This window comes from Haliotis rubra, unplaced genomic scaffold, assembly GCF_003918875.1.
Source record: "Haliotis rubra isolate DU_JTF1 unplaced genomic scaffold, ASM391887v1 Scf137, whole genome shotgun sequence".
NCBI lineage: Eukaryota > Metazoa > Mollusca > Gastropoda > Lepetellida > Haliotidae > Haliotis > Haliotis rubra.
In genome coordinates, this window is record NW_025765303.1 from 1,716,461 (window position 1) to 1,739,721 (window position 23,261).

Consider the following 23,261-nt stretch of genomic DNA (forward strand, 5'->3'; position numbering starts at 1 on the left):
AGTTTTACCCTCTTGACGCTCCCGAATGACCTTTGAATGCATTATTAAGAGATATTTGGGTTGGGTTCTTTACAAAATAGTTTTAACTAAAGGTACATCTGATTTCACTGTTCGATCCCTAATACTAACTTTTGCTTGTGTTGCATTTTTACATGAATACACCAAGTGAGTGAGTTTAGTTTTACGCCGCTTTTAGCACATATCACGGCGGGCAGATCGGAAATTAGTCTAACGTTTAGTCTCTGAATATATATATATAATATTGACTTACTTTGACTTAGTCCTCTTTACTCCTTGAGGAGCATAGGGCCTCAAGAGGTTTCTATTAACATGAATGGGTTGTTAGCCCATTTCACAACCCTCAACCTGGAGGACCAGGTGGGACGTTTTTCCTACCGACATAACTCCGAGGGTCGCAAAGGCTGTGCCACCGCAGCAAGGCGGATGCACAAAAGGACAACATAATATTGATAGTGACAAACACACCCATTTATATTGAAAAGGAGCCAAACTGAGTTGCGAGATTCAGGCTGGGAAAAACTAGACTTGCTTCATTTAGGGATTTAGCATTGCAGGGAGGGCTAGGGAGAAGGCAAAATAATGTACATTGTACGTATGTGGGGAATGTGTCTTCCGCCAATTTTGTTATAATGCCATCCTGTTATTATTTAAACTCCTCTCATGAATGGTGGTTGTTATTGATATTGATCACTGTTACATCCATCCATGCATGAATCCTCTTTCGGCTTGTGGACAAGTTGCTGCATGGGGGGCAGCGGGGTAGCCTGGTGGATACAATGACAGGCAATAGACCACAAAGCAGCCTCTTTCTACCCGCAACAGTCGCTGTGGACTAGTTCCTGCCCGAATCCTTTTTACGATTAGCAATGATGTGTTGGAGAAATCTACCCTGCTCCTATCGGCGACTTTGAACCTAGTATTTACTCTCATAACTGATATTAATCACGGTGATAAATCATTGTTACAGAAGCAGCATCAACGTTCGATGGGATCCAGTCAGCTCCCATCTCCATCACGGGAACCTGTGCTGCCAACACCAACATGTGCAGCGATTCTGCAACAGCTCAAACATGCATTGTACGTGACACTGTACTACCAGATCGTCATAAGTCCGCACTCTTCTCTAAACTCCCCACCTAGGGCTCCCCACTCTGCACTCTCCACCCTGCCTTCTCCAACCTAGCTCTCCACCCCTGTACCCTCCAACCTACGCTCTCCTTCCCTGTACCCTCCAACTCCTGTACCCCCCAACATTGCGCTTTCCACCCCTGCACTCTCCAACTCCTTATCTCTCCACCCCTGCACTCTCAAACCAACGCTCTCCACCCCTGCACTCTCCAACTCCTTATCTCTCCAACCTGCGCCCTCCGTCCTTGCACTCTCCAACCTACGCACTCCACCCCTGTACTCTCCAACCTACGCCTCCCATCCCTATACTCCACCCTGCCTCTCCCAACCTACGCTTCCACCCCTGCACTCTCCAACTCCTTATCTCTCCAACCTGCGCGCCTCCGTCCTTGCACTTCCAACCTACGCACTCCACCCCTGTACTCTCCAACCTACGCACTCCACCCCTGTACTCTCCAACCTACGCTCTCCATCCCTATACTTCCACCTCCTGCTCTCCAACCTACTGCCTCTCCACCCCCCTGCGCCTCTCCACCCCTGTACTCTCCAACCTACAAAGCTCTCCACCCCTGTACTTCCAACCTAAGCTCCATCCCTATACTCTTCCACCTTGCCTCTCCAACCTAGCTCTCCGCCCCTGTACCTCCAACCTACGCTTCCATCCCTATGTCCACCTGCCTTCTCCAACCTACGCTCTCCAACCAACCCTCTCCACCCCTGTACTCTCCAACCTACGCTCTCCATCCCTATACCTCCACCCCTGTACTCTCTCAACCAAAGCCTCTCCACCCTGTACTCTCTAACCTACGCTCTCCATCCCTATACTCTCCACCTTGCCTTCTCCAACCTAGCCTCCGCCCCTGTACCCTCCAACCTACGCTCTCCATCCCTATACTCCAACCAACGCTCTCCTCTCCCTGTACTCTCCAACCTACGCCTCCACCCCTGTACTCTCCAACCAACGCTCTCCACCCCCCAACCTACGCCTCCATCCCTATACTTCCACCTTGCCTTCTCCAACCTACGCCTCCCAACCTACGCTTCCACCCCTGTACCTCCAACCAACGCCTCTCCACCCCTGTACTCTCCAACCTACGCTCTCCATCCCTATACCTCCACCTTGCCTTCTCCAACTCCCTACGCTCTCCACCCCTGCGCCCTCCAACCACACCCCTGTACTCTCCAACCAACGCCTTCCACTCCCTGTACTCTCAAACCCTACGCTCTCCATCCCTATACTCTCCACCTTGCCTCTCTCCAACCCAGCTCTCTCTCACCCCTGTACCTCTCCAACCTACGCCTCCCTTCCCTGTACTCTCCACCCCTGTGCTCTCCATCCCTGCACTAATAAAACGCTCTCCACCCCTGTACTCTCCACCCTACGCTCTCCACCCCTGCACTCTCTAACCTACGCTCTCCACCGCTGTACTTCTCCAACCTTCTGCTCCCACTCCTGTACTCTCCACCCTACGTTCTCCACCCACCGCCCTCCACACCCCAGTGATACCCACCCCCTGCACTACTCCACCCTACGCACTCCACCCCTGCACTACCCACCTAACGCTCTCCACCCCCTGTACTCTCCACCCTGCCTTCTACCCTGCACTCACTACCCTCCGAATGCTCTCCTCCACTTACTTTACCTCCACCCTGTGTCTCTCCATCCCTGCATTACCAACCCTACGCTCTCCACCCTGTGCTCTCTCCAACCTGCGTTCTCCATCCCTGCACTACCCACCCTACGCTCTCCAACCCTGTACTTTCCACCCAGCATTCTCCACCCCTGTACTCTCCAACCTATGTTCTCTCCACCCCTGTATTCTCCACCCCTGCACCTCTCCAACCTACGCTCTCCACCCCCTGCACTCTCAAACCTACGCTCTCCACCCCTGAACTCTCCATCCCTGCACTCTCCAACCTACGCTCTCCACCTCATGTACTCTCCACCCACCGCACCCCTCCACCCTCCACCCTATGTTCTCCACCCCTGCGCTACCCACCACTGCACCCTCCCCCTCCAACTTTTACACTCTCCACCTCTGTACTACTCCACCCCTGTACTTCTCAACCCACGCCATCCGCCCCCTGTACTCTCCACCCTATGTTCCTCCATCCCTACGCCCTCCACCCCTGCACTACCCACACCCTACGCTCTCCACCCCTGTACTCTCCACCCCTGCGTTCTCCATCCTCCAGCTTACCCCTCTCCATCCCTGTACTACCCACCCCTGCAATACCCACCCTACGTTCTCCACCCCTGCACTCTCCACCCTAAAAATTTCCACCCCTGCGCTCTCCACCCCTGCACTATCCCACCCTACGCTCTCCACCCCTGTACTCTCCACCCCTACGCTCCCCCACCCCTGCACTCTCCACCCTATGTTCTCCACCCACCGCCTCCACCCTATGTTCTCCACCCCTGCTCTCTCCGTCCCCTCTAGCTTACACCTCTCCACCCCTGTACTACCCACCCCTGCCTATCCACCTCTACCCCTGCACCCCTGCACTACTCCACCCAACGCCTGCCCCTGTACTCTCCACCCTGCCCTCTACCCCGCACTACCCACTCTACGCTCTCCACCCTGCGCCTCCACTCCCTACAGTCCCCAACCATACCCCACGCAGCCCCGCCCCTACGCTCCCCGACCTTGCGTCCCTATCCCCAGTCCACCCCTTGCCCGCTAGCCAAACCTTTTTAAGCAAACTCTATATTACTACAACAGGTTGCTTTAAAGGTGGTCAGTTAGAGTATAAGTAAACGTGATACAACAGATTTACTCATTTAATTGGGGCATAAACTTTTAACAAACGTACAGTTACTTTTCGGAAACATCCTGGTATCTCATTGTATGTTCACACATTGTACCCGTGTGAGTAATGGAACTCGGGAGTTTGGCCTGAGGAGCGAACGCTTTAACCACTAGGCTAGCCAACCGCCCCTGCTATAGCAGGCTCACTACCGCGCTGACTCATCCAACATATACATTGTAACATCATCTGTTTCAGGGCGATGCAGGAGGCCCACTGATATGCCCTGACCAGACAGGTCAGCTGATTACAGCTGGACTTGTTGCCGACATGCCGCCAGTGTGTTCCGGCCCTCCAGAGTTCATCAGTCTCTTGCCTGATACATTCGACTCCTCTGTACTCCCAGCTTATTAAATACACTCCGTGTCACTTGTCGCTTGTCATTTTTATCTCCAGTTTGAGTGAGTGAGTGAGTGAGTGTGGTTTTACGCCGTTTTAAGCAAAGTTCCAGCAATATTCCACCAATATCACGGAGGGGGACACCTGAAATGGGCATCACACATTGTACCCATAAGGGGAACCGAACCCTGGCCTTCAGCGTGACGAGCGAAGGCTTTAACCACTAGGCTACCCCACCCCCCGGTTATCAAAAGTGAGTTAAGCTACCAGCATTGTAAGATTACGATTATGTCACAGATGTAAGTGCACTAACTACTATCAAATAGTGAGTGAGTGAGTATGGTTTTACGCCGCTTATATTCCAGCAATACCACAGCTGGGGACACCAGAAGTGGACTTCACACATTGTACCCATGCGGGGAATCGAACCAGGGTCTTTGGTGTGACGAATGGACGCTCTAACCACTAGGCTCCCCCTCTGACCCCTGTGAGAAAGCGGTGTTTGCTGGAAGGTCAGTGTGTTCTGCCTCGCATTGAGGCGCATCACAAACACTTCAACGGGCAAGTCAAGTTTCATCTGGAAAAGGACACGTAAAAAATGGTACAAGTTAAACCACGTCATTTGATTCCCGCCTCTGTGGAAGTCACAAATAGATCGGTTAATAATGCTAGAAATTATTTGTATCTCAAAGGTAAAAGATTTGCATGCACCTTGAATGAAGTTTTTTCAAAACGCAAATTGAATATTAGCATTAATTAATATGACAGACAGAAAAAAATTAAAACTCCTTCCATTTCAAATCAGTCATATTTAAGACAACCACACGATGCTCTTTGATACCATTTCATGATATTCGACAACAGTAGATTATTATCTGAATATACATAATTTTGCTTTGATAGCAGCTGGTTTGGAAGTGCTCACTACAAATATAAAGACAGTCGACATTATATTAGTCATTATTACCTGATAATTAATATGAACCCGGTCTTAGAATACTGAACGATACACTGATAGCTAGGAGAAAATTACTGCAGAATTCAAAAATTCAAATTTGGCAAATCACATACGTCATACTGTACCATGTAGATTTGTATTTATAGAATTGTAGGTCCGGAAGTGCAGAACAGAACAACATTCACTTACGGCTGCAAAACATAGCATAATGAGATAGATATAAGAGACTAATGTTCATATATATTGTGGTAGATGAAATGTTATTTAACGATTATTATTTGACGACAGATTTTGTACACAAAATTCATTTTAAATAGTTTCCTTGTTTCAACAGTATTGTCTTTTAGAATTTACCCCCGATGAGGAAAATCTCCAGATCCCTAGTTTTGGATATATTGGTTTTCAAGACAAGTTCTTTTGTCATTTAGTTCATATTTTAGATTCCACAGTATGAAAAGTCCAAATACCGTTATTACCTGTCTGGAAGAGTATACTTTCCTTCGGGTACTCAAACAGCACAGTACCTTAGTGGACATTTAACAAATATTGAAAAGAATGATCTTATTCCAACACAAGCTTACAAAGTCGCGGCATACCCACTTTAGTGTTCCTGAAGTCATCGTAAAGCCATTTTAAGGTGACCTCTCAGCCAATGCATTTTCACTGTGTGGAAACCTCACAGACCATATCCAGTCCCTGCCATTAAAACACCTGTTGCTATGAAAGAACACAGAGATATTTGCCTTCACTGAACAAACACTCGTACAGCTGATTACTGTGTACATTAATGCCAGACAAACTCAACAGGTAAACAAAAGCATATACTTCTGTTTGTTATTGGTTCGGCGTTCCTAACACACCTGGTGTGGGATTGTCACAGACTGGTAACATACGGTAATTGACAGGAGAGGAGTGTGGATTATATATATGTTTTTATATGCTGGAGTCATTTCTATACAATATATGTATACGGAAACCACGTCCCCAGAGTAACTGTCCATGTCGTTTGCCCAAATCACTTCCATCCTCCATAATACAGTAAGGCAGGACATGCTGACCCTGGTGTCATCACTATTTTCATTACTCCATTCATATAATTTCACAGCTATTTATCTCTTTACAGCAAACGGACTTTGTGGGATAGGACTGGGTATTCTTTCTTTCTATATTTCTATCAATGCAACGACCATTCGCTACCTCAGTTTCATGTTCATCCGATTCGAAGATCACGATACCAAAAATATCCGTCCAATGAAACCACTCCCGTAAGCGAAAGAAATGTTGTGCTGAGAGAATGCAAAGTATTTAGAATATTTTTATTGTTATTAAGACGGACGTGCACTTTCAAACTGAATGTGTATAAGACTTTCAAAGTTATATACACATACACGCAGAAAACTATTTTGTCGAATTTTAATCTAAATTCTGCTTTCTTTAGTTTATTGACATAGGTTGGCTTACTAATATACCTTAAGCCTTTGTATCTCGTACTTGTTCTTTGTTAGAGGGCGTAACTGTATGGCAATAGTCTGTGAAAAATCAGGTGTGGATCAGAAAATCCAGTGAATGTCGTTAGCAGCATCGATCTATACTACTGGGATGCGATGACATGTGTCAACCAAGTCAGTGAGCCTGACCACCCGATCCCATTAGTCCTTTAACAAGCAGGGGTTGCTGAAGACCAATTCTAACCAGGATCTTTAAATAACATTGAGATGTAGGTGTGATCTGCTGTTTGTCATCCATCGGGGAATACTGTTTTATGAACTCTGTGTATAAGGTAAATATCATACATTTGGCAAGACTTTTACCAAAAACGTCTCTCAACGAGACGTCAGCATAAATCGACAACGAAACACAATACGCCAATACAAGAGAAAAGTCTCGATTATCCGGCGGAACAGATTCAGCTGGGCGTGGAATGAAAAAGAGCGTTCAGAATTATATGAATGTATCACTTAAACACTGTGAAGACACTAGATATTATTCCTCCCTTATATCATTTCAAATATGAACATTTCAAAAATTAAGTTCTTTTTAGTCTCCTAAAATGGCATTGTGTATTTCATTCACTCCTCAAATGAATATAAAAATCTGATGGTTTCTTTCTTTGGCAAATACAACCTGTTGGATCGTCTCAAATGTCAATTTAATAGATGAATGATCAGACTGGTACAAATGTACAAATCTTAATTTTGTAACAAACGGATATTTGGTACATAAACTTGAAGTACTGTAAAGTTAGGGTTGATGGGAAAATGAAAAAAGATATGAATAGATCGATTTGCAACATATGTTATATTTGGGATTACACTTTCTTAGTAAAGTACAAATTCTAGTACTTTTTGGATTGAGTCCCATCCGGGATTCGAACCCATACCCTCAGAGTCAGGCACCAAATCGCCAGCACACAAAGTCAGCCGCCTAACCCGCTCAGCCACCGCGACTTCCACAGGAATGGAAGTCGGACAACTGGTAGTCTAGACTGAGGACTTTGTGTACCCCTCTGATAAGTGTAAATTGGCACGGCTCCCACGGCCGAAAGCTATGATTACACAATGCCATTTAGAAAGTGGTCAAATGCAACAAAACTACCAGTTGTCCGACTTCCATTCCTGTGGAAGTCGCCGTGGCTGAGCTGGTTAGGCGGCTGACTTTGTGTGCTGGCGATTTGGTGCCTGACTCTGAGGGTGTGGGTTCGAATCCCGGATGGGACTCAATCCAAAAAGTACTAGAATTTGTACTTTACTAAGAAAGTGTAATCCCAAATATAACATATGTTGCATTTGACCACTTTCTAAATGGCATTGTGTAATCATAGATCGATTTGGGCTGATCGATTTTCACAACAAGTAGACCAAGCTTTATCACTGTGTTTGTTTACCCGTCTGAGAAATGTCTTTACAAATTTGGTGAAATCTTTCGACCAATACAGATTGCTAGGGATTGATATTAACCAGGAATATCCCACAGGATTATTATCATATTCATTTTATGTTTTACAGATTACAAATATACGTATGCAGCAGGGAGGGTTCGGGTGGACCATGGCTGGTAAGGCTCATAATTTTAATATCGTTATCAGAATTATTATTACAGACCTTGCATTATATACATGCAGCAAAAAAGTATCAGGTGATCCTGGCATATCATTAGAATAATCATCATCGAAATTATTATTGTTTTTATAATCATGTTTTAATGTTTGTATAAACTTAATGCAGCAAAAAGGTTTCGGGTTATCCTGGCATATCATTAATATAATCATTAATATCAGCATCTTCAACTGGACACATAATTGTGTGTACACGTGTACTTTATAACTAAGATCTAGTTTACTACACTGTCAGTATGTATTCATAGTTTACTTCACTTCAAAAACACTCACATACCCTACATACGGTGTGAACTGTTTCCCGTGTGCCATGTGATGACTTGTAGAAAAAGTTGGAAATGAAATCTGCAAATATTACAAACAAATATTGGACTTAATGCTATTGGTCCTGACGTCACACAACGTTTTAAGGGAACAGTATATAATGCTCGACTTTGCCAGGAGCACTGAAAGGACGAGAGAACTTTTCAAAATGATGTCAGGTATTGTTCTCGCTGTGGCTGTTCTGGTCGGCACAGCCAGTGCATGCAGTAAGTCACCTCTTGTTTGTTTGTTTGTTTGTTTGTTTAACGCCGCACTCAGCAATATTCTAGCAATATGGCGGCGGTCTGTACATAATCGAATCTGAACCAGGCAATCCAGTGATCAACAGCATGAGCATCGATCTATGCAATTGGGATACGATGACATGTGTCAACCAAGTCAGTGAGCCTGACCACCCGATCCCGTTAGTCGCCTCTTACGGCAGGCATAGGTTACTGCAGATCAATTCTAACCCGGATCTTCACGGGTTGGATTGTGAACTGGTCAGGGTTTCACAGTACACTTGTAATGGTCAGAGTAACCCAGAAATAAATACTCTTGGCACTTTCCGGCAAAAGCTAAAGCATTGTATTGCCACTTATTTTCCTATTCAAAATACTGACGCCGAAAATCGATGACATGGCTTAGGGGCGCAGATCCAAACTCGAAACAATCTAATTGTGTGTTGCTCCAAACGGCAGTATGTAAATAACCTTGTCTGGACCAAGTAAATAACCTGATCTGGACCAACTTAATAACCTTGTCTGGACCAAGTAAATAACCTTGTCTGGACCAAGTAAATAACCTTATCTGGACCAACTTAATAACCTTGTCTGGACCAAGTAAATAGCTCTGTATGGACCAAGTAAATAACCCTGTATGGACAAAGTAAATAACCTTGTCTGGTCCACGTAAATAGCCTTGTCTGGACCAACTAAATAGCCTTGTCTGGACCAAGTAAATACCCTTTGTCTGGACCAAGTAGATAACCTTGTCTGGACCAAGTAAATAACCTTGTCTGGACCAAGTAAATAACACTGTCTGGACCAACTATATAACCTTGTCTGGACCAACTAAATAGCCTTGTCTGGACCAAGTAAATACCCTTGTCTGAACCAAGTAGATAACCTTGTATGGACCAAGTAAATAACACTGTCTGAACCAAGTAAATAACATTGTCTGGACCAAGTAAATAACATTGTCTGAACCAAGTAAATAACATTGTCTGGACCAAGTAAATACCCTTGTCTGAACCAAGTAAATAACCTTGTATGGACCAAGTAAATAATACTGTCTGAACCAAGTAAATAACATTGTCTGGACCAAGTAAATAACATTGTCTGAACCAAGTAAATAACATTGTCTGGACCAACTATATAGTCTTGTCTGGACCAAGTAAATAACTTATCTGGACCAAGTAAATAACCCTGTATGGACCAAGTAAATAACACTGTCTCGACCAAGTAAATAACCTTGTCTGGACCAAGTAAATAGCCTTGTCTGGACCAAGTAAATAACCTTGTCTGGACCAAGTAAATAACCTTGTCTGACCAAGTAAATAACCTTGTCTGAACCAAGTAAATAACCTTGTCTGAACCAAGTAAATAACATTGTCTGGACCAAGTAAATAACATTGTCTGGACCAACTATATAGCCTTGTCTGGACCAAGTAAATAACTTATCTGGACCAAGTAAATAACCCTGTATGGACCAAGTAAATAACACTGTCTCGACCAAGTAAATAACCTTATCTGGACCAAGTCAATATGACATGTATCTTGTTAGGTGTATTATCACCTTTGGTCAGCACGTGATTCGAGACGTTTTGTGCTTTCTCTACATACTAGTTTAAATATTTAGCTCGTATTTACTCAATCCATGATTGCACCAGTCTTTTACATTTCTTTTCAGTATATGACTGCGACTCTTTGTTTGGCGCCGCGCTCTGTCCTGAGTGTAGCGCAACGACGACCGAAACGCCACCTCCCCCTCCAAGTTGTATAGCTAACAACTTCGACCGAGCCTGTTGTGCCGCTGGTCAGTACATGAACGGGGTGTGGTGGGCGGGGAGGATTTTAAACAAAATTCACAGAACCTTCCGTCATAAAGTCGATCCCAACGAAAGAAAATTCAATGTTTACTGAAGAATCAACTTTAATATTTGCACAAAAAGCGGGGTTTAAATCTCAGTGTGCAGCTTTTTTGCGTATTTTGAATGTGTTTGTTTTTCGACGCTCGCTTTATGGACATTGTGTCATGGTAAAATTTGTGTCGGCTGTTTCAATTTCAACTTTGTAGATATACCATAGTTCTCTGGCTAAGCATCAAATTCGTGCAGAGTTGTAGGACATTTGTCTTGGTAAAAGCAAGATGTTAAGGTCATTTGGTGATATGGGAATCAACATAATGCGATGAAATATTGCTGGATACCGGTGTCTACTGCTGAGAAACTGCGTTCTACTATTTGATGCTAATTAGGCCAAGAAGTTGCAATGAGCGCCATACTGGTAACTGAAGCACTCTTCCACTTTGGAAACTGCTAAGTAAGAAATGATGTTCATTATAAAAGTTAAACAAAAACTGTCAAGTCGCCTTTTTTCAAAAACCTGAACTAGTTATTTCTTTCCTCTTACAGATCCATCCACATGCAACGGTGTTGACTGTTCGTGTGAGCTTCCAGACTCCCCATACTGTGCAATCTGTAAGTTGTGTTTGTTAGTTTGTTGTTTTACGTCACACTCAACCATATTCCAACTATGTAACAGCGGTCTGTAAATAAACGAGTCTGGACCAGACAATCCAGTGATTTACATGACGTATTTGGGGAAACGATGACACGTCTACCTGATCCCTCTTGTTAGTCGCCTCTAACGACAAGCATAGTGAGTGAGTATGGTTTTACGCCCCTTTTAGCAATATTCCAGCAAAATCACGGTGGGGGATACAATGGGCTTCATATATTGTACCCATGTGGAGAATCGAACCCGGGTCTTCGGTGAGACGAGCGAACGCTTTGACCACTAGGCTACCCCATCGCCCCGGTCCAAATTAGAAAGTAGGTGCTGCAATAGTGGGGTTTAAACAACTCAGTGCACACCTGTCGACAGCACTTCAGCCACGACGTCCACGTAGATGATTCAAGTATTTCAAAACAAAGTATTTGCAATGAAATTTCAAAAACGCCTTAATCTGGTGTTTAGTTTTACAGTTTATTACTAATATAGCTATTTGACATCTATTGGCATATATTAAATATTTCAAGTGGGACAAAAATAGGATAAGATAGGGGTAAAGTGTAAGAAAATGATCATGAATTTACAATCGAAATTGATATTGTTTTTCTTTTGAAACTTTCAGTCCAATGTACCCTGTATGCCGATTTTTGTTCACAATGCTTCATACCACCTACTACAACCACGACAGTACCAACGACGACAACCGTAGCTGTACCTGTCTTCTGTCTAGGTGGTGGACGTGAGTGTTTTAAATCAAAACAATCCCCTTGCCTCTGATCATGTGAAGTTTAGATCTAGCATCTTACAGGCTAATTGCCTCTGTCTGATTCAGTGATCGGGGACATGTGGGCCCGCCTTAGGATTTAAGGCACCCGAAAACTGCATCTCTTTGTCTGAATTGCCTATTGAGGTCACGCAAGTATGTTTATTTTGGGGTTGTTTTCTGTTCTGGTGGGATTTGCTAGTCGCGTTTTGTCTCCCTGAGTTGTCCCAGGATCAGAAGTCTGACCTATTTATAACCATTCTCATATCAGCACTATATTCGTTTATTCAAAAGGACGTCAACGATCCGTTAGTTTTTTCCGTATTTTTTATTTTCTGCAATAAACAACGAAATACTGCTCAAACAAGGTTGAATACTCAACTCAACATTCCTGATTTCCAGTTTACTGTGCCTTTGATTTCTGTTGTCCTGCCGATGCCTGTGCACAACATGAAAACTGTTTCGGTAAGTGTATGTTTCCTTCTTCTCCGCAGGTATAATGCATTAGTCAGAATATGCACGTGTTGTTTTACTTTTGGTTTTCAGCATTTACAAACTATATTCAACACTGAACAAATATATGAAAAGGTGAACAGATCTGTTTTTAGGGGTGAAAAACACATTTTTGAGTGACACTGTTTTCAGTTATGGGTAACGTTATCAAGCAATTCCAATGTATCACACTTCAACCTGTTTTACAATGAAATGTTGCAGCATTGGTTTTGGTCACATGGAGCAAATTCATGTAATAATCTATGTATATATAACATCTGAATTAGCCATACCCTCCTTAACGGGTTGAATAAACACTCATTCTCAGTCAGCGTGAACATATGTGATCATGGGACTCGGTAAAAATAGTGTATCTAAACACAATTTCTTCGATATGACAACAAGAAGTATGATTTACTTGGCCTATATATACGGCAGTTACTAGCAATGGGGGTATTTTGTCGTGTATTTTACGTCACACAAAATGATTTAATGTTAGAAATATGAAAAACAATAATACAACTTCTTTTGATTGTTTGCTAAAATCCTTTAACAAACCAAAGACTTTGGTTACTTTCAACACAAATAAATCAAAAGAGTAATCAGATGTTACATAGAATTTTACCGTTATATTGGCAATTGATGAAACTTCAAACAAGAATTTCCAAATAGAATCTCAAACTAACAATGAAAGCCTTAATCTGGCATTTCTAGAATAAAAGACAACGTCAAGGAGTAATGCGACCTGGAAACATATTTAGTTGTTCCATTATTTGTTATCAAATGTATAATGTTAGGTAAGGAATATTTAATACGACTGTAACGTAAAATACTGCCAAACATAACTGTTGCAGCTTTTGCCATTTTCAGAACACTACAAATACAAATAATTAATCACATATCTTTAAGAAACGTTTAGTAACAAATGTTGGATAATATACTAGGCATTTCTGTTCATTTAACGCCAGTAAAATCTAATTGTATTTAAAGTTACAGCAACTGTAAAAGCTTCAGATCATGAGCAGCACGCACATTGAAGTCAGCATGAATGAAGCAACTACATGTTTTCATGGCGTCATCAAATTTGTTAGTGACGTATGCACATTATGTAGTCATAAATAGCCATATATGGAACTGTACCGTTACGTAGAATACGTAACGTAAAATACATCCGTCATTATTATGAGCCACGCAAGTGAACAAATGAATATAGGAGACGGGAAAATGAACTAGGTTGCATACTCCTTACCAGATGATCACACAGATGTGCTCAGGTATGTATAGTATGACCAGAAATTATTGAGAATTTTAGGAATATGTTTAATTGGATTTCTAGAACATACAACCTTGACCAGCTGTCAAGTGCTTGGTTTCATTCAAGAGAGACAACTCTGTTAGTCCTTTTTCATTAGTTTGTGAAGAGTTATCCCCCTTTGTTTACTTGCTGGCATTATAACAAGGATATCAGATCAGTAAAAGTGATTTCAAGTAGAACAGGCATCCCTTTGTCCATTGTTTATCGCGTTTTGAAAAATATTGCAAATGGATATGGCATTGAGCACCAGGGAGGCGCAGGTAGGCCCAGAAAATTGACTGTCGGTCACAGGAGGCGGCTTGGTATTCTTGTTTCTAAAAACAAACGAAAGAGTTTAGAAAACTTAAGGCTGGATATGATTGATAAAGGAACTGTTGCTGTCTGTAAGGAGACAATTAGAACTGAGCTGCATGCAATGGGTTGGCAGAAAAGTCGAGGAATTCCATCACCGATCATGAAACCTGAACAAAAGGTGGGAAGGTTGAACTGGTGCTTACAGCATAGAAATTTTAACTGGGACAATGTGATTTTCTCAGATGAAAGTTCTGTGTGGCTGTTTCCTAATACACTGAAATTCTGGACCAACAAACTGAAAAACCTTTGTATCAGCGCCCAAAGTACAGTCCGAAATTTAACGTGTGGGGTGGCATATCTGTGTTAGGGGCAACGCCCCTCTGTGTATTTGAAGGGAATATGAACAGTGAGCGGTACACAGATATTCTCCGACCGCCTCCCTGGTGTAGTGGTTAGAGAGTCCGCCCGGAGAGCGGAAGGTCGCGGGTTCGATCCCCGACCGGGTCATACCAAAAGACGTTAAAATATGGTACTTGTTAGTCCCTGCCTGGCACTCGGCATTAATAGGTACAACAAGGACTGGTCGGCTCGGAGTCAGTATAATGTGTCTGAGTGGGGTATTCATGCTTCACTGCGGCATAGTATCTCAGTGGGCTAGCACTATAAAACCAGCCAAAGTCTGGGCTAGTACAAGCAGCCGCACATACACATACACACGCCTGCACGTCGTCATATGAGCGAAATATTCTCAAGCACGCCGTTAAACTCAATTTCACCTCACCTCAGAAATTCTCCAAGGACATTTACTTCCATCTACTCACGTGTTCTATGGAAATGTTTTGATTTTCCAGCAGGACAACGACCCAAAACATCGTTCAAAGCATTCACAGGCCTGGTTTCGGACCCAAAATATGACATTATTAGATTCGCCAACCTAAAGCCCTGGCCTAAATCCAATAGAAAATGTTTGGGAACTTATGAAGGAAAGTGTCAATAAGCAAAATCTGACAAATATTGCTGAAATGAAAGAAGAGGTGGTCCGATATTGGGACAGCATGGACCACGACTTTCTAACTTCTTTGATCAGTAGTATGCCCCGCCACATTGAAGCCTGCATTGCTGCCAATGGTGACAAAATACTAACTGTTCACCTGTCTTTGAATCTGGAGTTATGTTCTGCTAATATTCACATTAATACGTGAGTAATGAGTGAAAAAAATAAACAATTTACAATCTTTAAATTCTCAATAATTTCTGGTTGTACTGTATAAGGTCCTATAACGTCGTAAAGTAAAATACACCCTTAACTCTACTGTTTATGATTGTGTCTTCCCAACATATTCAACAAGTTATTACAACTAATGGATTTGATGTTCAATGTCTGCAATAAAGCATGAGCGATTACTTTCTTAAAGTTACTGAATGTATTCGTTTCTCTTCTGATATTGTTTTCTGTCCTTTGGACCATAACGTAAAATACCAAAGAATTGGCGACAATGGAATTTAATTAGAATTTGACGAATACCCGCAAATATTAGGTTAAATGACTGCCTCACAGTAAAGTTCAGCATATCTTCAATATTATGCACGAAAAGACAACATGCACTATGAATAGTGTTACTTTTGATGCAACAAATATATGATATATACATCGTCGATGGCGACATGCAACTTTTAGGTGAGGTGAAATTGGGTTTAACGTCGTGCTTGAGAATATTTCGCTCATATGACGACGTACATGCGTGTGTATGGGTATGTGCGGCTGCTATTATATTGCGTTGGTAGGAAACCATTTTTGTAGCATATCAGCAATATGTAATGTTGCCAACTGTAGTCCCAGAGACAACAACGGAAGAGGTAACAACAACTGAGGTGCCAACGACAACAGAGGAGGCAACAACGACGGAGGAGGCTACGACAACGGAGGAGCCAACGACCACAGAGGAGCCAACAACAACCGAGGAACCCACGACAACCGAGGAGCCAGAGGAACCGCCAACAACATCGGAAGAGCCCACGACGACTGAGGTACCCACAACGACTGAGGAGCCCACGACGACCGAGGAGCCCACGACAACCGAGGAGCCTACGACGACCGAGGAGCCTACGACGACCGAGGAGCCAACGACGACCGAGGAGCCAACGACGACCGAGGAGCCCACGACAACCGAGGAGCCTACGACAACCGAGGCGCCAACAACAGCTGCCCCTGTGACAAGTAGGTACTCGTGAGTGAGTGAGTGAGTTGGATTTATTGTCTTTTTCAACAGTATTCCAGTCTCATCCCGGATGTATGCTTGTGCAAGGTAAGACCTAAATGATGTAGGTTTCACACGTTTGCCATTTTGGTGAAACCCACAAGGATATTTCTAGGTTTGTCAGCACCATAGCCAATCACAACGAACAGGGATACGAACCCACTATTACATGTTTTTGACGCGCAATAATGACTGAGCACTGACCCCTTGAAGAAAAGCTACAATTTAAGTACGACATTAATCCACTCCATTCAACATCCAGTCATTGTTCTTCCGACAAACAGAAATACAATGATAGTGTTCTCCTCACGACTTTTCCAGGGTGTGCCTACAATGACTTCTTGACAACAACAAGGATATTAGGTGGAACTCAAGCAACATCATGCCAGGACGCACCAGGATTTGTCAGTATCAACGTTGAAGTTCCCGGTAGTGATCCTCTGCCTATCTGTTCTGCTGTCTTAGTCTCAACCGACACCGTCTTCACTTCCGACTTCTGTGTTGCACAGCTGGCTGCGATTCCAGAGTACGTGCAGTTACTGCAGCTACATGAGCATCTGGTTACATTAGTTCCTGTTGATAGTAGACCCGTGAAGATCCTGGTTAGAATTGGTCGCGGTTAGGGTGGTCAGGCTTGTTGACTTGGCTGACACATGTCATCGTGTCCAAATTGCGTAGATCGGTGCTCATGCTGTTGATCACTGTCTGGTACAGGCTCGATTGTTTACAGACCTCTGCCATATAGCTGTAACATTGTTGAGTGCGGCGTTCCTGTGTGAGTGAGTGAGTCTACCCCACCACCAGGGGCGTAGCTATCATTATGATAAAAGCCCGGGTTTAAACATGGTTTTGCTCTACAAAAATACCTCCAAACCCGTGATCAGAATAATTTAAAAATTATGTTTGAATTAATGGTATACTATGTTTTCCTCATGATTTTATTCCTCATATATTTAAATATTGATAAGATAACATTTTGAAGCTATTGAAATCATGAAACGTGAGACGATAACACTTCTGGCCCCGATTTCTCAAACAAACAACTAAAGTCTGAGTTTTGACTTAACTTAGAGATTTTACTCAAATTTGAGAAACGCTGGGGAATGCATTTCCCAGAATGAACTGAAATCGATATCAAACCCAAACAAAGTAGACAATTTGAGTTTTGTAGTTAAATTACTTAAGTTGTTTGGGCTTTTTTATTTTTAAAAGTTAAAAATTCAGCTGTTTCAAATTGTCAAACTCAGTTTGAAATTTGAGATGGTATGTTCCCCTCATAACAATTAAAGGTGTATGTGAAAGATGTTTTTAGAACAATAACTAGAAAAACTGAAACATCGCTGTGTAGTATTTCAATGACGGATCAGAACGGATCAAAGTTTGTTTCGAGAATCGGGGCCAGGTCTCATAAACAATGAAAGTTGGGCAAGCCCTCAATACTATCTAATGTAAAGCTTTGCAACCTATCGGGCTTACGCGACACAATTGGGTTGGTACACGCCTGACCACGCCAGTAAGGACTGAGGATGGGGTCGCGTCATGATGTGTCTTGGATGTACCAGACGCATGGGTTCACACGTGTCTGTTATGCACAGGGCACATGATGACAAAACGTAGAGAAGAAACGCAGTTTGTGAAATCGTCTGGTCATTTATTTCAGAGTATTCACTGTTGCTGTCAATGACTTTAACGGCAATAAAGTGGCCGAAATTCCAGGAAGGACAGGAACAGGTGAGAAACCGTCTATGCTAGCGTTTACAATTAACAACAACCCGCCACCATATAGCTGGAATATTGCTGAGTAATATCAGATAAACAACAAAGGTAACTGTTGTCAACTGTTTCTAGGATTGTTTCCCAGTCTACCATCATACATAACAAAATCACACAAGGAGCATCGCGTACAAAAGGTGAAACTATTTCCGGACTACGCAAAAGCCTTGACATGTGTGGTTTCCTTCAGACGGCCAGTTTACTCTTGACGCTCCCGTGACCTTTGATGGAACCAGTTGCCTGTTGCCTGCCTGTATTGCTGACGACACAATGGAGCTAGACATGACATCCTGCACAATGTTCGGCGCTGGAGTCCTTGACCGTACGTCTCATCCAATCGTCCATTTTGCCAAATGTTTTTTGGTCACATTCTCAAAGTGGCCAAATGTGACTATTAGTTTTACTTTTACCCAGGTCAGGATAGCTATGAGTGGGTGAGTATGGTTTTACGCCGCCTCTAGCAATATTCCAGCAATATCACGGCGGGCAACGCCAGAAATGGGCTTCACACAGAAATGGGCTTCCAACCTGGGCCTTCGGCGTGACGAGCGAATGCTTTACCCATAAGGCTACCCTACCACCCGACAAGTTAAAACCAACAATCGCAGAAAACGTACATTAAAATTAGATTTTCTACCAGAAAAATTATATGCAATTATTAATAGGTTTGCAGTGGCTCATGGGAGGACCCGCCTGGGTATTTACCAAAAAGAGTTTAATTGTCAATAAAATGTTCGTGAATAAGAATTATAATAATGCTTGTGGGGAGATTAGGAAATTGTTGTAAACCAAATGAATCGATTATTAAGAGATAGTTTGGTTGGGTTCTTCACAAAATAGTTTTAACTAAAACTATATCTGATTTCAAATCCTCGGTCCCTTGTACTTTGCTTCTGTTGTATCTCTGAAAGAGGATCCATGGATGGATGGCTGTTCGTGATGTCAATCACTGGTAACAGTGATCAATATGAATAACAACCACCATTCATGAGAGGAGTTTAAATAATAACAGAAGATGGCATTATAACAACATGGGCGGAAGATACATTCCCCACTTGAAATAAATACTCTTTGATTTCATTGTTACAGAAGGAGCATCAACGTTCCAAAATATCCAGTCAGCATCCGAGATGGATATTAATCACGCTGATTGATCATTGTTACAGAAACAGCATCAACGTTCGATGGGGTCCAGTCAGCTCCCATCTCAATCACGGGAACCTGTGCTGCCAACACCAACATGTGCAGCGATTCTGCAACAACAGCTCAAACATGCATTGTACGTGACACTGTACTACCAGATCGTCATAAGTCCGCACTCTTCTCTAAACTCCCCACCTCTGCACTCTCCACCCTGCCTTCTCCAACCTAGCTCTCCACCCCTGTACCCTCCAACCTACGCTCTCCTTCCCTGTACACTCCAACTCCTGTACCCCCCCAACATTGCGCTTTCCACCCCTGCACTGTCCAACTCCTTATCTCTCCACCCTGCGCCCTACACCCCTGCACTCTCCACGCCTGCACTCTCCAACCAACGCTCTACATCCCTGTACCCTGTACTCTCCTACCTACGTTCTGATTATCTCCGTAAATGTATTACAATCAGAAGTAATAATGCAGCATTTTACAAAATTGTTTCCTCATGCGATGTCTCCATGTATATGGGCCGGTGGCCTTACATACAAATAAACATATTTTGACTCTGACTTTGACTACCAGAACGTCTTAAGTCGATCACTTTCCTCCTCCGCTCTCTTCTCTAAACTCGAAACCCTTGGCTCCCCACCCCTACTCTCTCCACCCCTACACTCGCTCACTCTCCCCAACCCACGCTATGCTGCCCCGACCCTATCCTGTCCCACCCTAGGCTCCCAACCCCTACCCTCTCCTCCGCTACGCTTCCATACTGTACCCTCTCCACCCCTCTCTCCTCACCCCTACCCTCCCCACTCCGCATCCTGTGATCACCACCTATCATCTCCACCCCTGCGCTTCCCACCACTACAACTCCACATCCATACCCTCCCCACCCTAACCACCCCACTTCCCACCCTGCAATCACCATCTATCGTCTCCACCCATACGCTCTCCATCCTTCGCCCGCTAATCAAATCTCTTGAAGCATACTCTATATTAATATGGGTTGCTTTAAAGTTGATGAGTTAGAATAAAGTAAACGTAATACAACAGAATTACTGGGGGATTAACCTTTGACAAACGTACAGTTACTTTTCGGAAACATCCTGGTATCTCACTGTATCTTCACAAATTGTACCCGTGTGAGTAATGGAACTCGGGAGTTTGGCCTGAGGAGCGAAGGCTTTAACCACTAGGCTACCCAACCGCCCCTGCTATAGCAGGCTCACTACCGCGCTGACTCATCCAACATATACATTGTAACATCATCTGTTTCAGGGCGATGCAGGAGGCCCACTGATATGCCCTGACCAGACAGGTCAGCTGATTACAGCGGGGCTTGTTGCCGACATGCCGCCAGTGTGTTCCGGCCCTCCAGAGTTCATCAGTCTCTTACCTGATACATTCGACTCCTCTGTACTCCCAGCTTATTAAATACACTCTGTGTCACTTGTCGCTTGTCATTTTTATCTCCGGTTTGTGTGAGTTAGTATGGTTTTACGCCGTTTTCCAGCAATATCACTGAGGGGAACACCAGAAATGGGCATCATATAGTGTACCCATGTGGGGAATCGAACTTGGGCCTTGGGCGTGACAAGCGAACGCTTTAACCACTAGGCTACCCCCAACGCTCCGCACAGCGACGAGAGCGAGCTGTACGTCTTCACGATTGCTTACAGAATGGAAAAAAAAAATTAAAATGATGTGCACAGCACTGCATAAATTTAACGGACATGCACCGTTTTTATTGAGTCTCGTGTAGCAGGATTTTTGAATTTAGAATAATGTGACCCTCGTCCACTCTCGTTGATATTTATCTTCACGCCTTCTGTCAAATATACACGGATCTTCACGGGTGGTGAAGTCATAAAGAACAGATGCTGGACACAATGGATGCAAACAATCACGATAAACAGACAACAGATCTTTGACTGATGGATCTGGAGGGTGTGGAAATAAGTAGGGCACCCCAGGGACACACATATTCAACTTAGGGCTCAGACACCATGTGGTGTTTGGACTATTAGAACAAACTAAACACCGTCTGGTTCGTTCATTATGATGAATGACTGTATCGAATGATCTCCCGCAAAATCATACGGCTGGAACTTGCTAAAACAAACAGTGATCCAGATGTTATTGTGGGATATTCCTTGCAGGGTACTATAGAGTACTTGAGTAGGGTTAATTTTTACGCCGTACTCAGCAATATTCCTGCTATATGGCGGCGGTCTGTAAATAATCCAGTCTGGACCAGACAACCCAGTGATCAACAGCATGAGCATCGATCTACGCAATTGTTATAAGACGACATGTGTCATCCAAGTCAGCGAGCCAACCCACCCGATCCCGTTAGTCACCTCTTACGACAAGCATGGGTTACTGAAGATCAATTCTAACCCGGATTTTCACGGGTTGGGTATTTTAGATGAAAAAGGAGCTCACGTGTGTGTAAGCAGTGGCATGGGGAGTGAAAACAGAAGTCACCGTTTTACAGAAATCAGCGCTGCCGCTACGAGTGTCGAGTCGTAAGTTGAGTTGATGTATGATGAATACAATCACCTTAGCGCTACGATCGCTTTTTGAAACGGAGCCTTGTTGAGTGATTGGGCTTATTCTTTGGTCAACAACAGAGTGTTGGTGGTGCGTTCAAGGACAGAACCATCAGTCCTGGGTGAATTTGTTTGAAGCAATAAAGCCAGACGATCATTTGATAAATGTTTGATCCGGTTCTGCTTCCTTCTGAAACACTGCAGAGGTACAGGTAAGTTGCGTATCTGCGTAAATTAAGCAAATATTTATGTGAAAACTCAATTCCTGTTATGTCTGTTGCGTACAAGTACGCCTGAATTTTTTGAATACTCAACAAATTTGATTTTACATAAGTACACAATTTCACTCTTCGGGAGGTTACGGAGCTCGGGGATAGTTAAAAGGATTGAGGTAAATTGAGAGGTTCTATTTCATCACATGCACTTGGCAACTTGCAGTCTTTCTTATCATTTCTCATATTACACGTCAACCAACATTTAAACTTTATTATGTTTTTACAATTAATGGAAAACAGCAAAATATCGTATTGAGTTTGAGGTGGGTGGGTACAATTCATTTCGTTACTCAAAGGAAAATTAGGATACCCAATTGAGATGAACACAAGCGCGTACATAACTCAATGACCCAAAACGTTATCTGTAGCTCTGAACAAGTTGCGTACCAATGCCATTTTAGCCTTCATTTATCAATTCTAAAACAATATCTGCAAATCATTAAAGAGACACTTAGAGCATTGGATTTTCATTTGGGCATGGCACTAATACAAATTAAACTAACGCTAACGCTTAATTTTGATACTTACAAATACACTCATTTAAATTGAGATGGGAGCTTCAGAACCTGCACCTGAGTTGCTTCATTTAGAAATGCAGGTAAGAAAATGTACCGTTGGTCTTCAGATTTTATTTCAGATGAAACCATGTTTCAGATTATAGCGCATCCTGTGCACACTATTCTATATCGACCAAACACTATTTTATTTCTTGTGAACAACATAAAATCATTTTTTCTCCCATTTATGTTCCTTCAGCACACACATAGTGCACACACTTTATCATTTCATGTGCACGATAAAAAACATGTTTCTCCTATCCATTCAGCGCTTCCGTAAACAATAACCACACCATCCACATTCACTTCCTGTTCGTTCCTCGTATGAATACATTCAGCTCAATGTTTGGTATTAGTTGTTTTCTTAAATGTGTACTGTGAATGACACCCTTTATTGAATCATGTTTTTGCTTGTTCATATTCCTCGTGAAGGTCCGA

At 43.2% G+C, this 23,261-nt stretch overlaps 1 protein-coding gene and 2 long non-coding RNA genes across 3 annotated transcripts in view; 2 read left to right on the forward strand and 1 right to left on the reverse strand.

Annotated features, from left to right (window-relative positions):
• The window catches only part of LOC124268221 (mucin-5AC-like), a 30,380-nt gene extending 9,492 nt beyond the window's left edge, over positions 1-20,888 (forward strand). Inside the window, exons 6-11 of the mRNA XM_046703255.1 lie at positions 16,106-16,489; positions 16,851-17,055; positions 18,190-18,260; positions 18,493-18,624; positions 19,469-19,581; positions 20,718-20,888. Coding sequence (XP_046559211.1) covers positions 16,106-16,489; positions 16,851-17,055; positions 18,190-18,260; positions 18,493-18,624; positions 19,469-19,581; positions 20,718-20,873 — 1,061 coding nt within the window. The 3' untranslated portion in view covers positions 20,874-20,888. The remainder of the gene's footprint in view (positions 1-16,105; positions 16,490-16,850; positions 17,056-18,189; positions 18,261-18,492; positions 18,625-19,468; positions 19,582-20,717) is intronic.
• Positions 989-4,326, forward strand: LOC124268222. Its single transcript, XR_006896241.1, has 2 exons — positions 989-1,098; positions 4,156-4,326. It is a non-coding gene; the product is annotated as an uncharacterized LOC124268222 (long non-coding RNA).
• On the reverse strand, positions 4,192-16,290 carry LOC124268223. Its single transcript, XR_006896242.1, has 3 exons — positions 16,275-16,290; positions 6,358-6,359; positions 4,192-4,303 (listed from the first exon to the last, which is right to left on the reverse strand). It is a non-coding gene; the product is annotated as an uncharacterized LOC124268223 (long non-coding RNA).
• Positions 20,889-23,261: the final 2,373 nt, after the last annotated feature.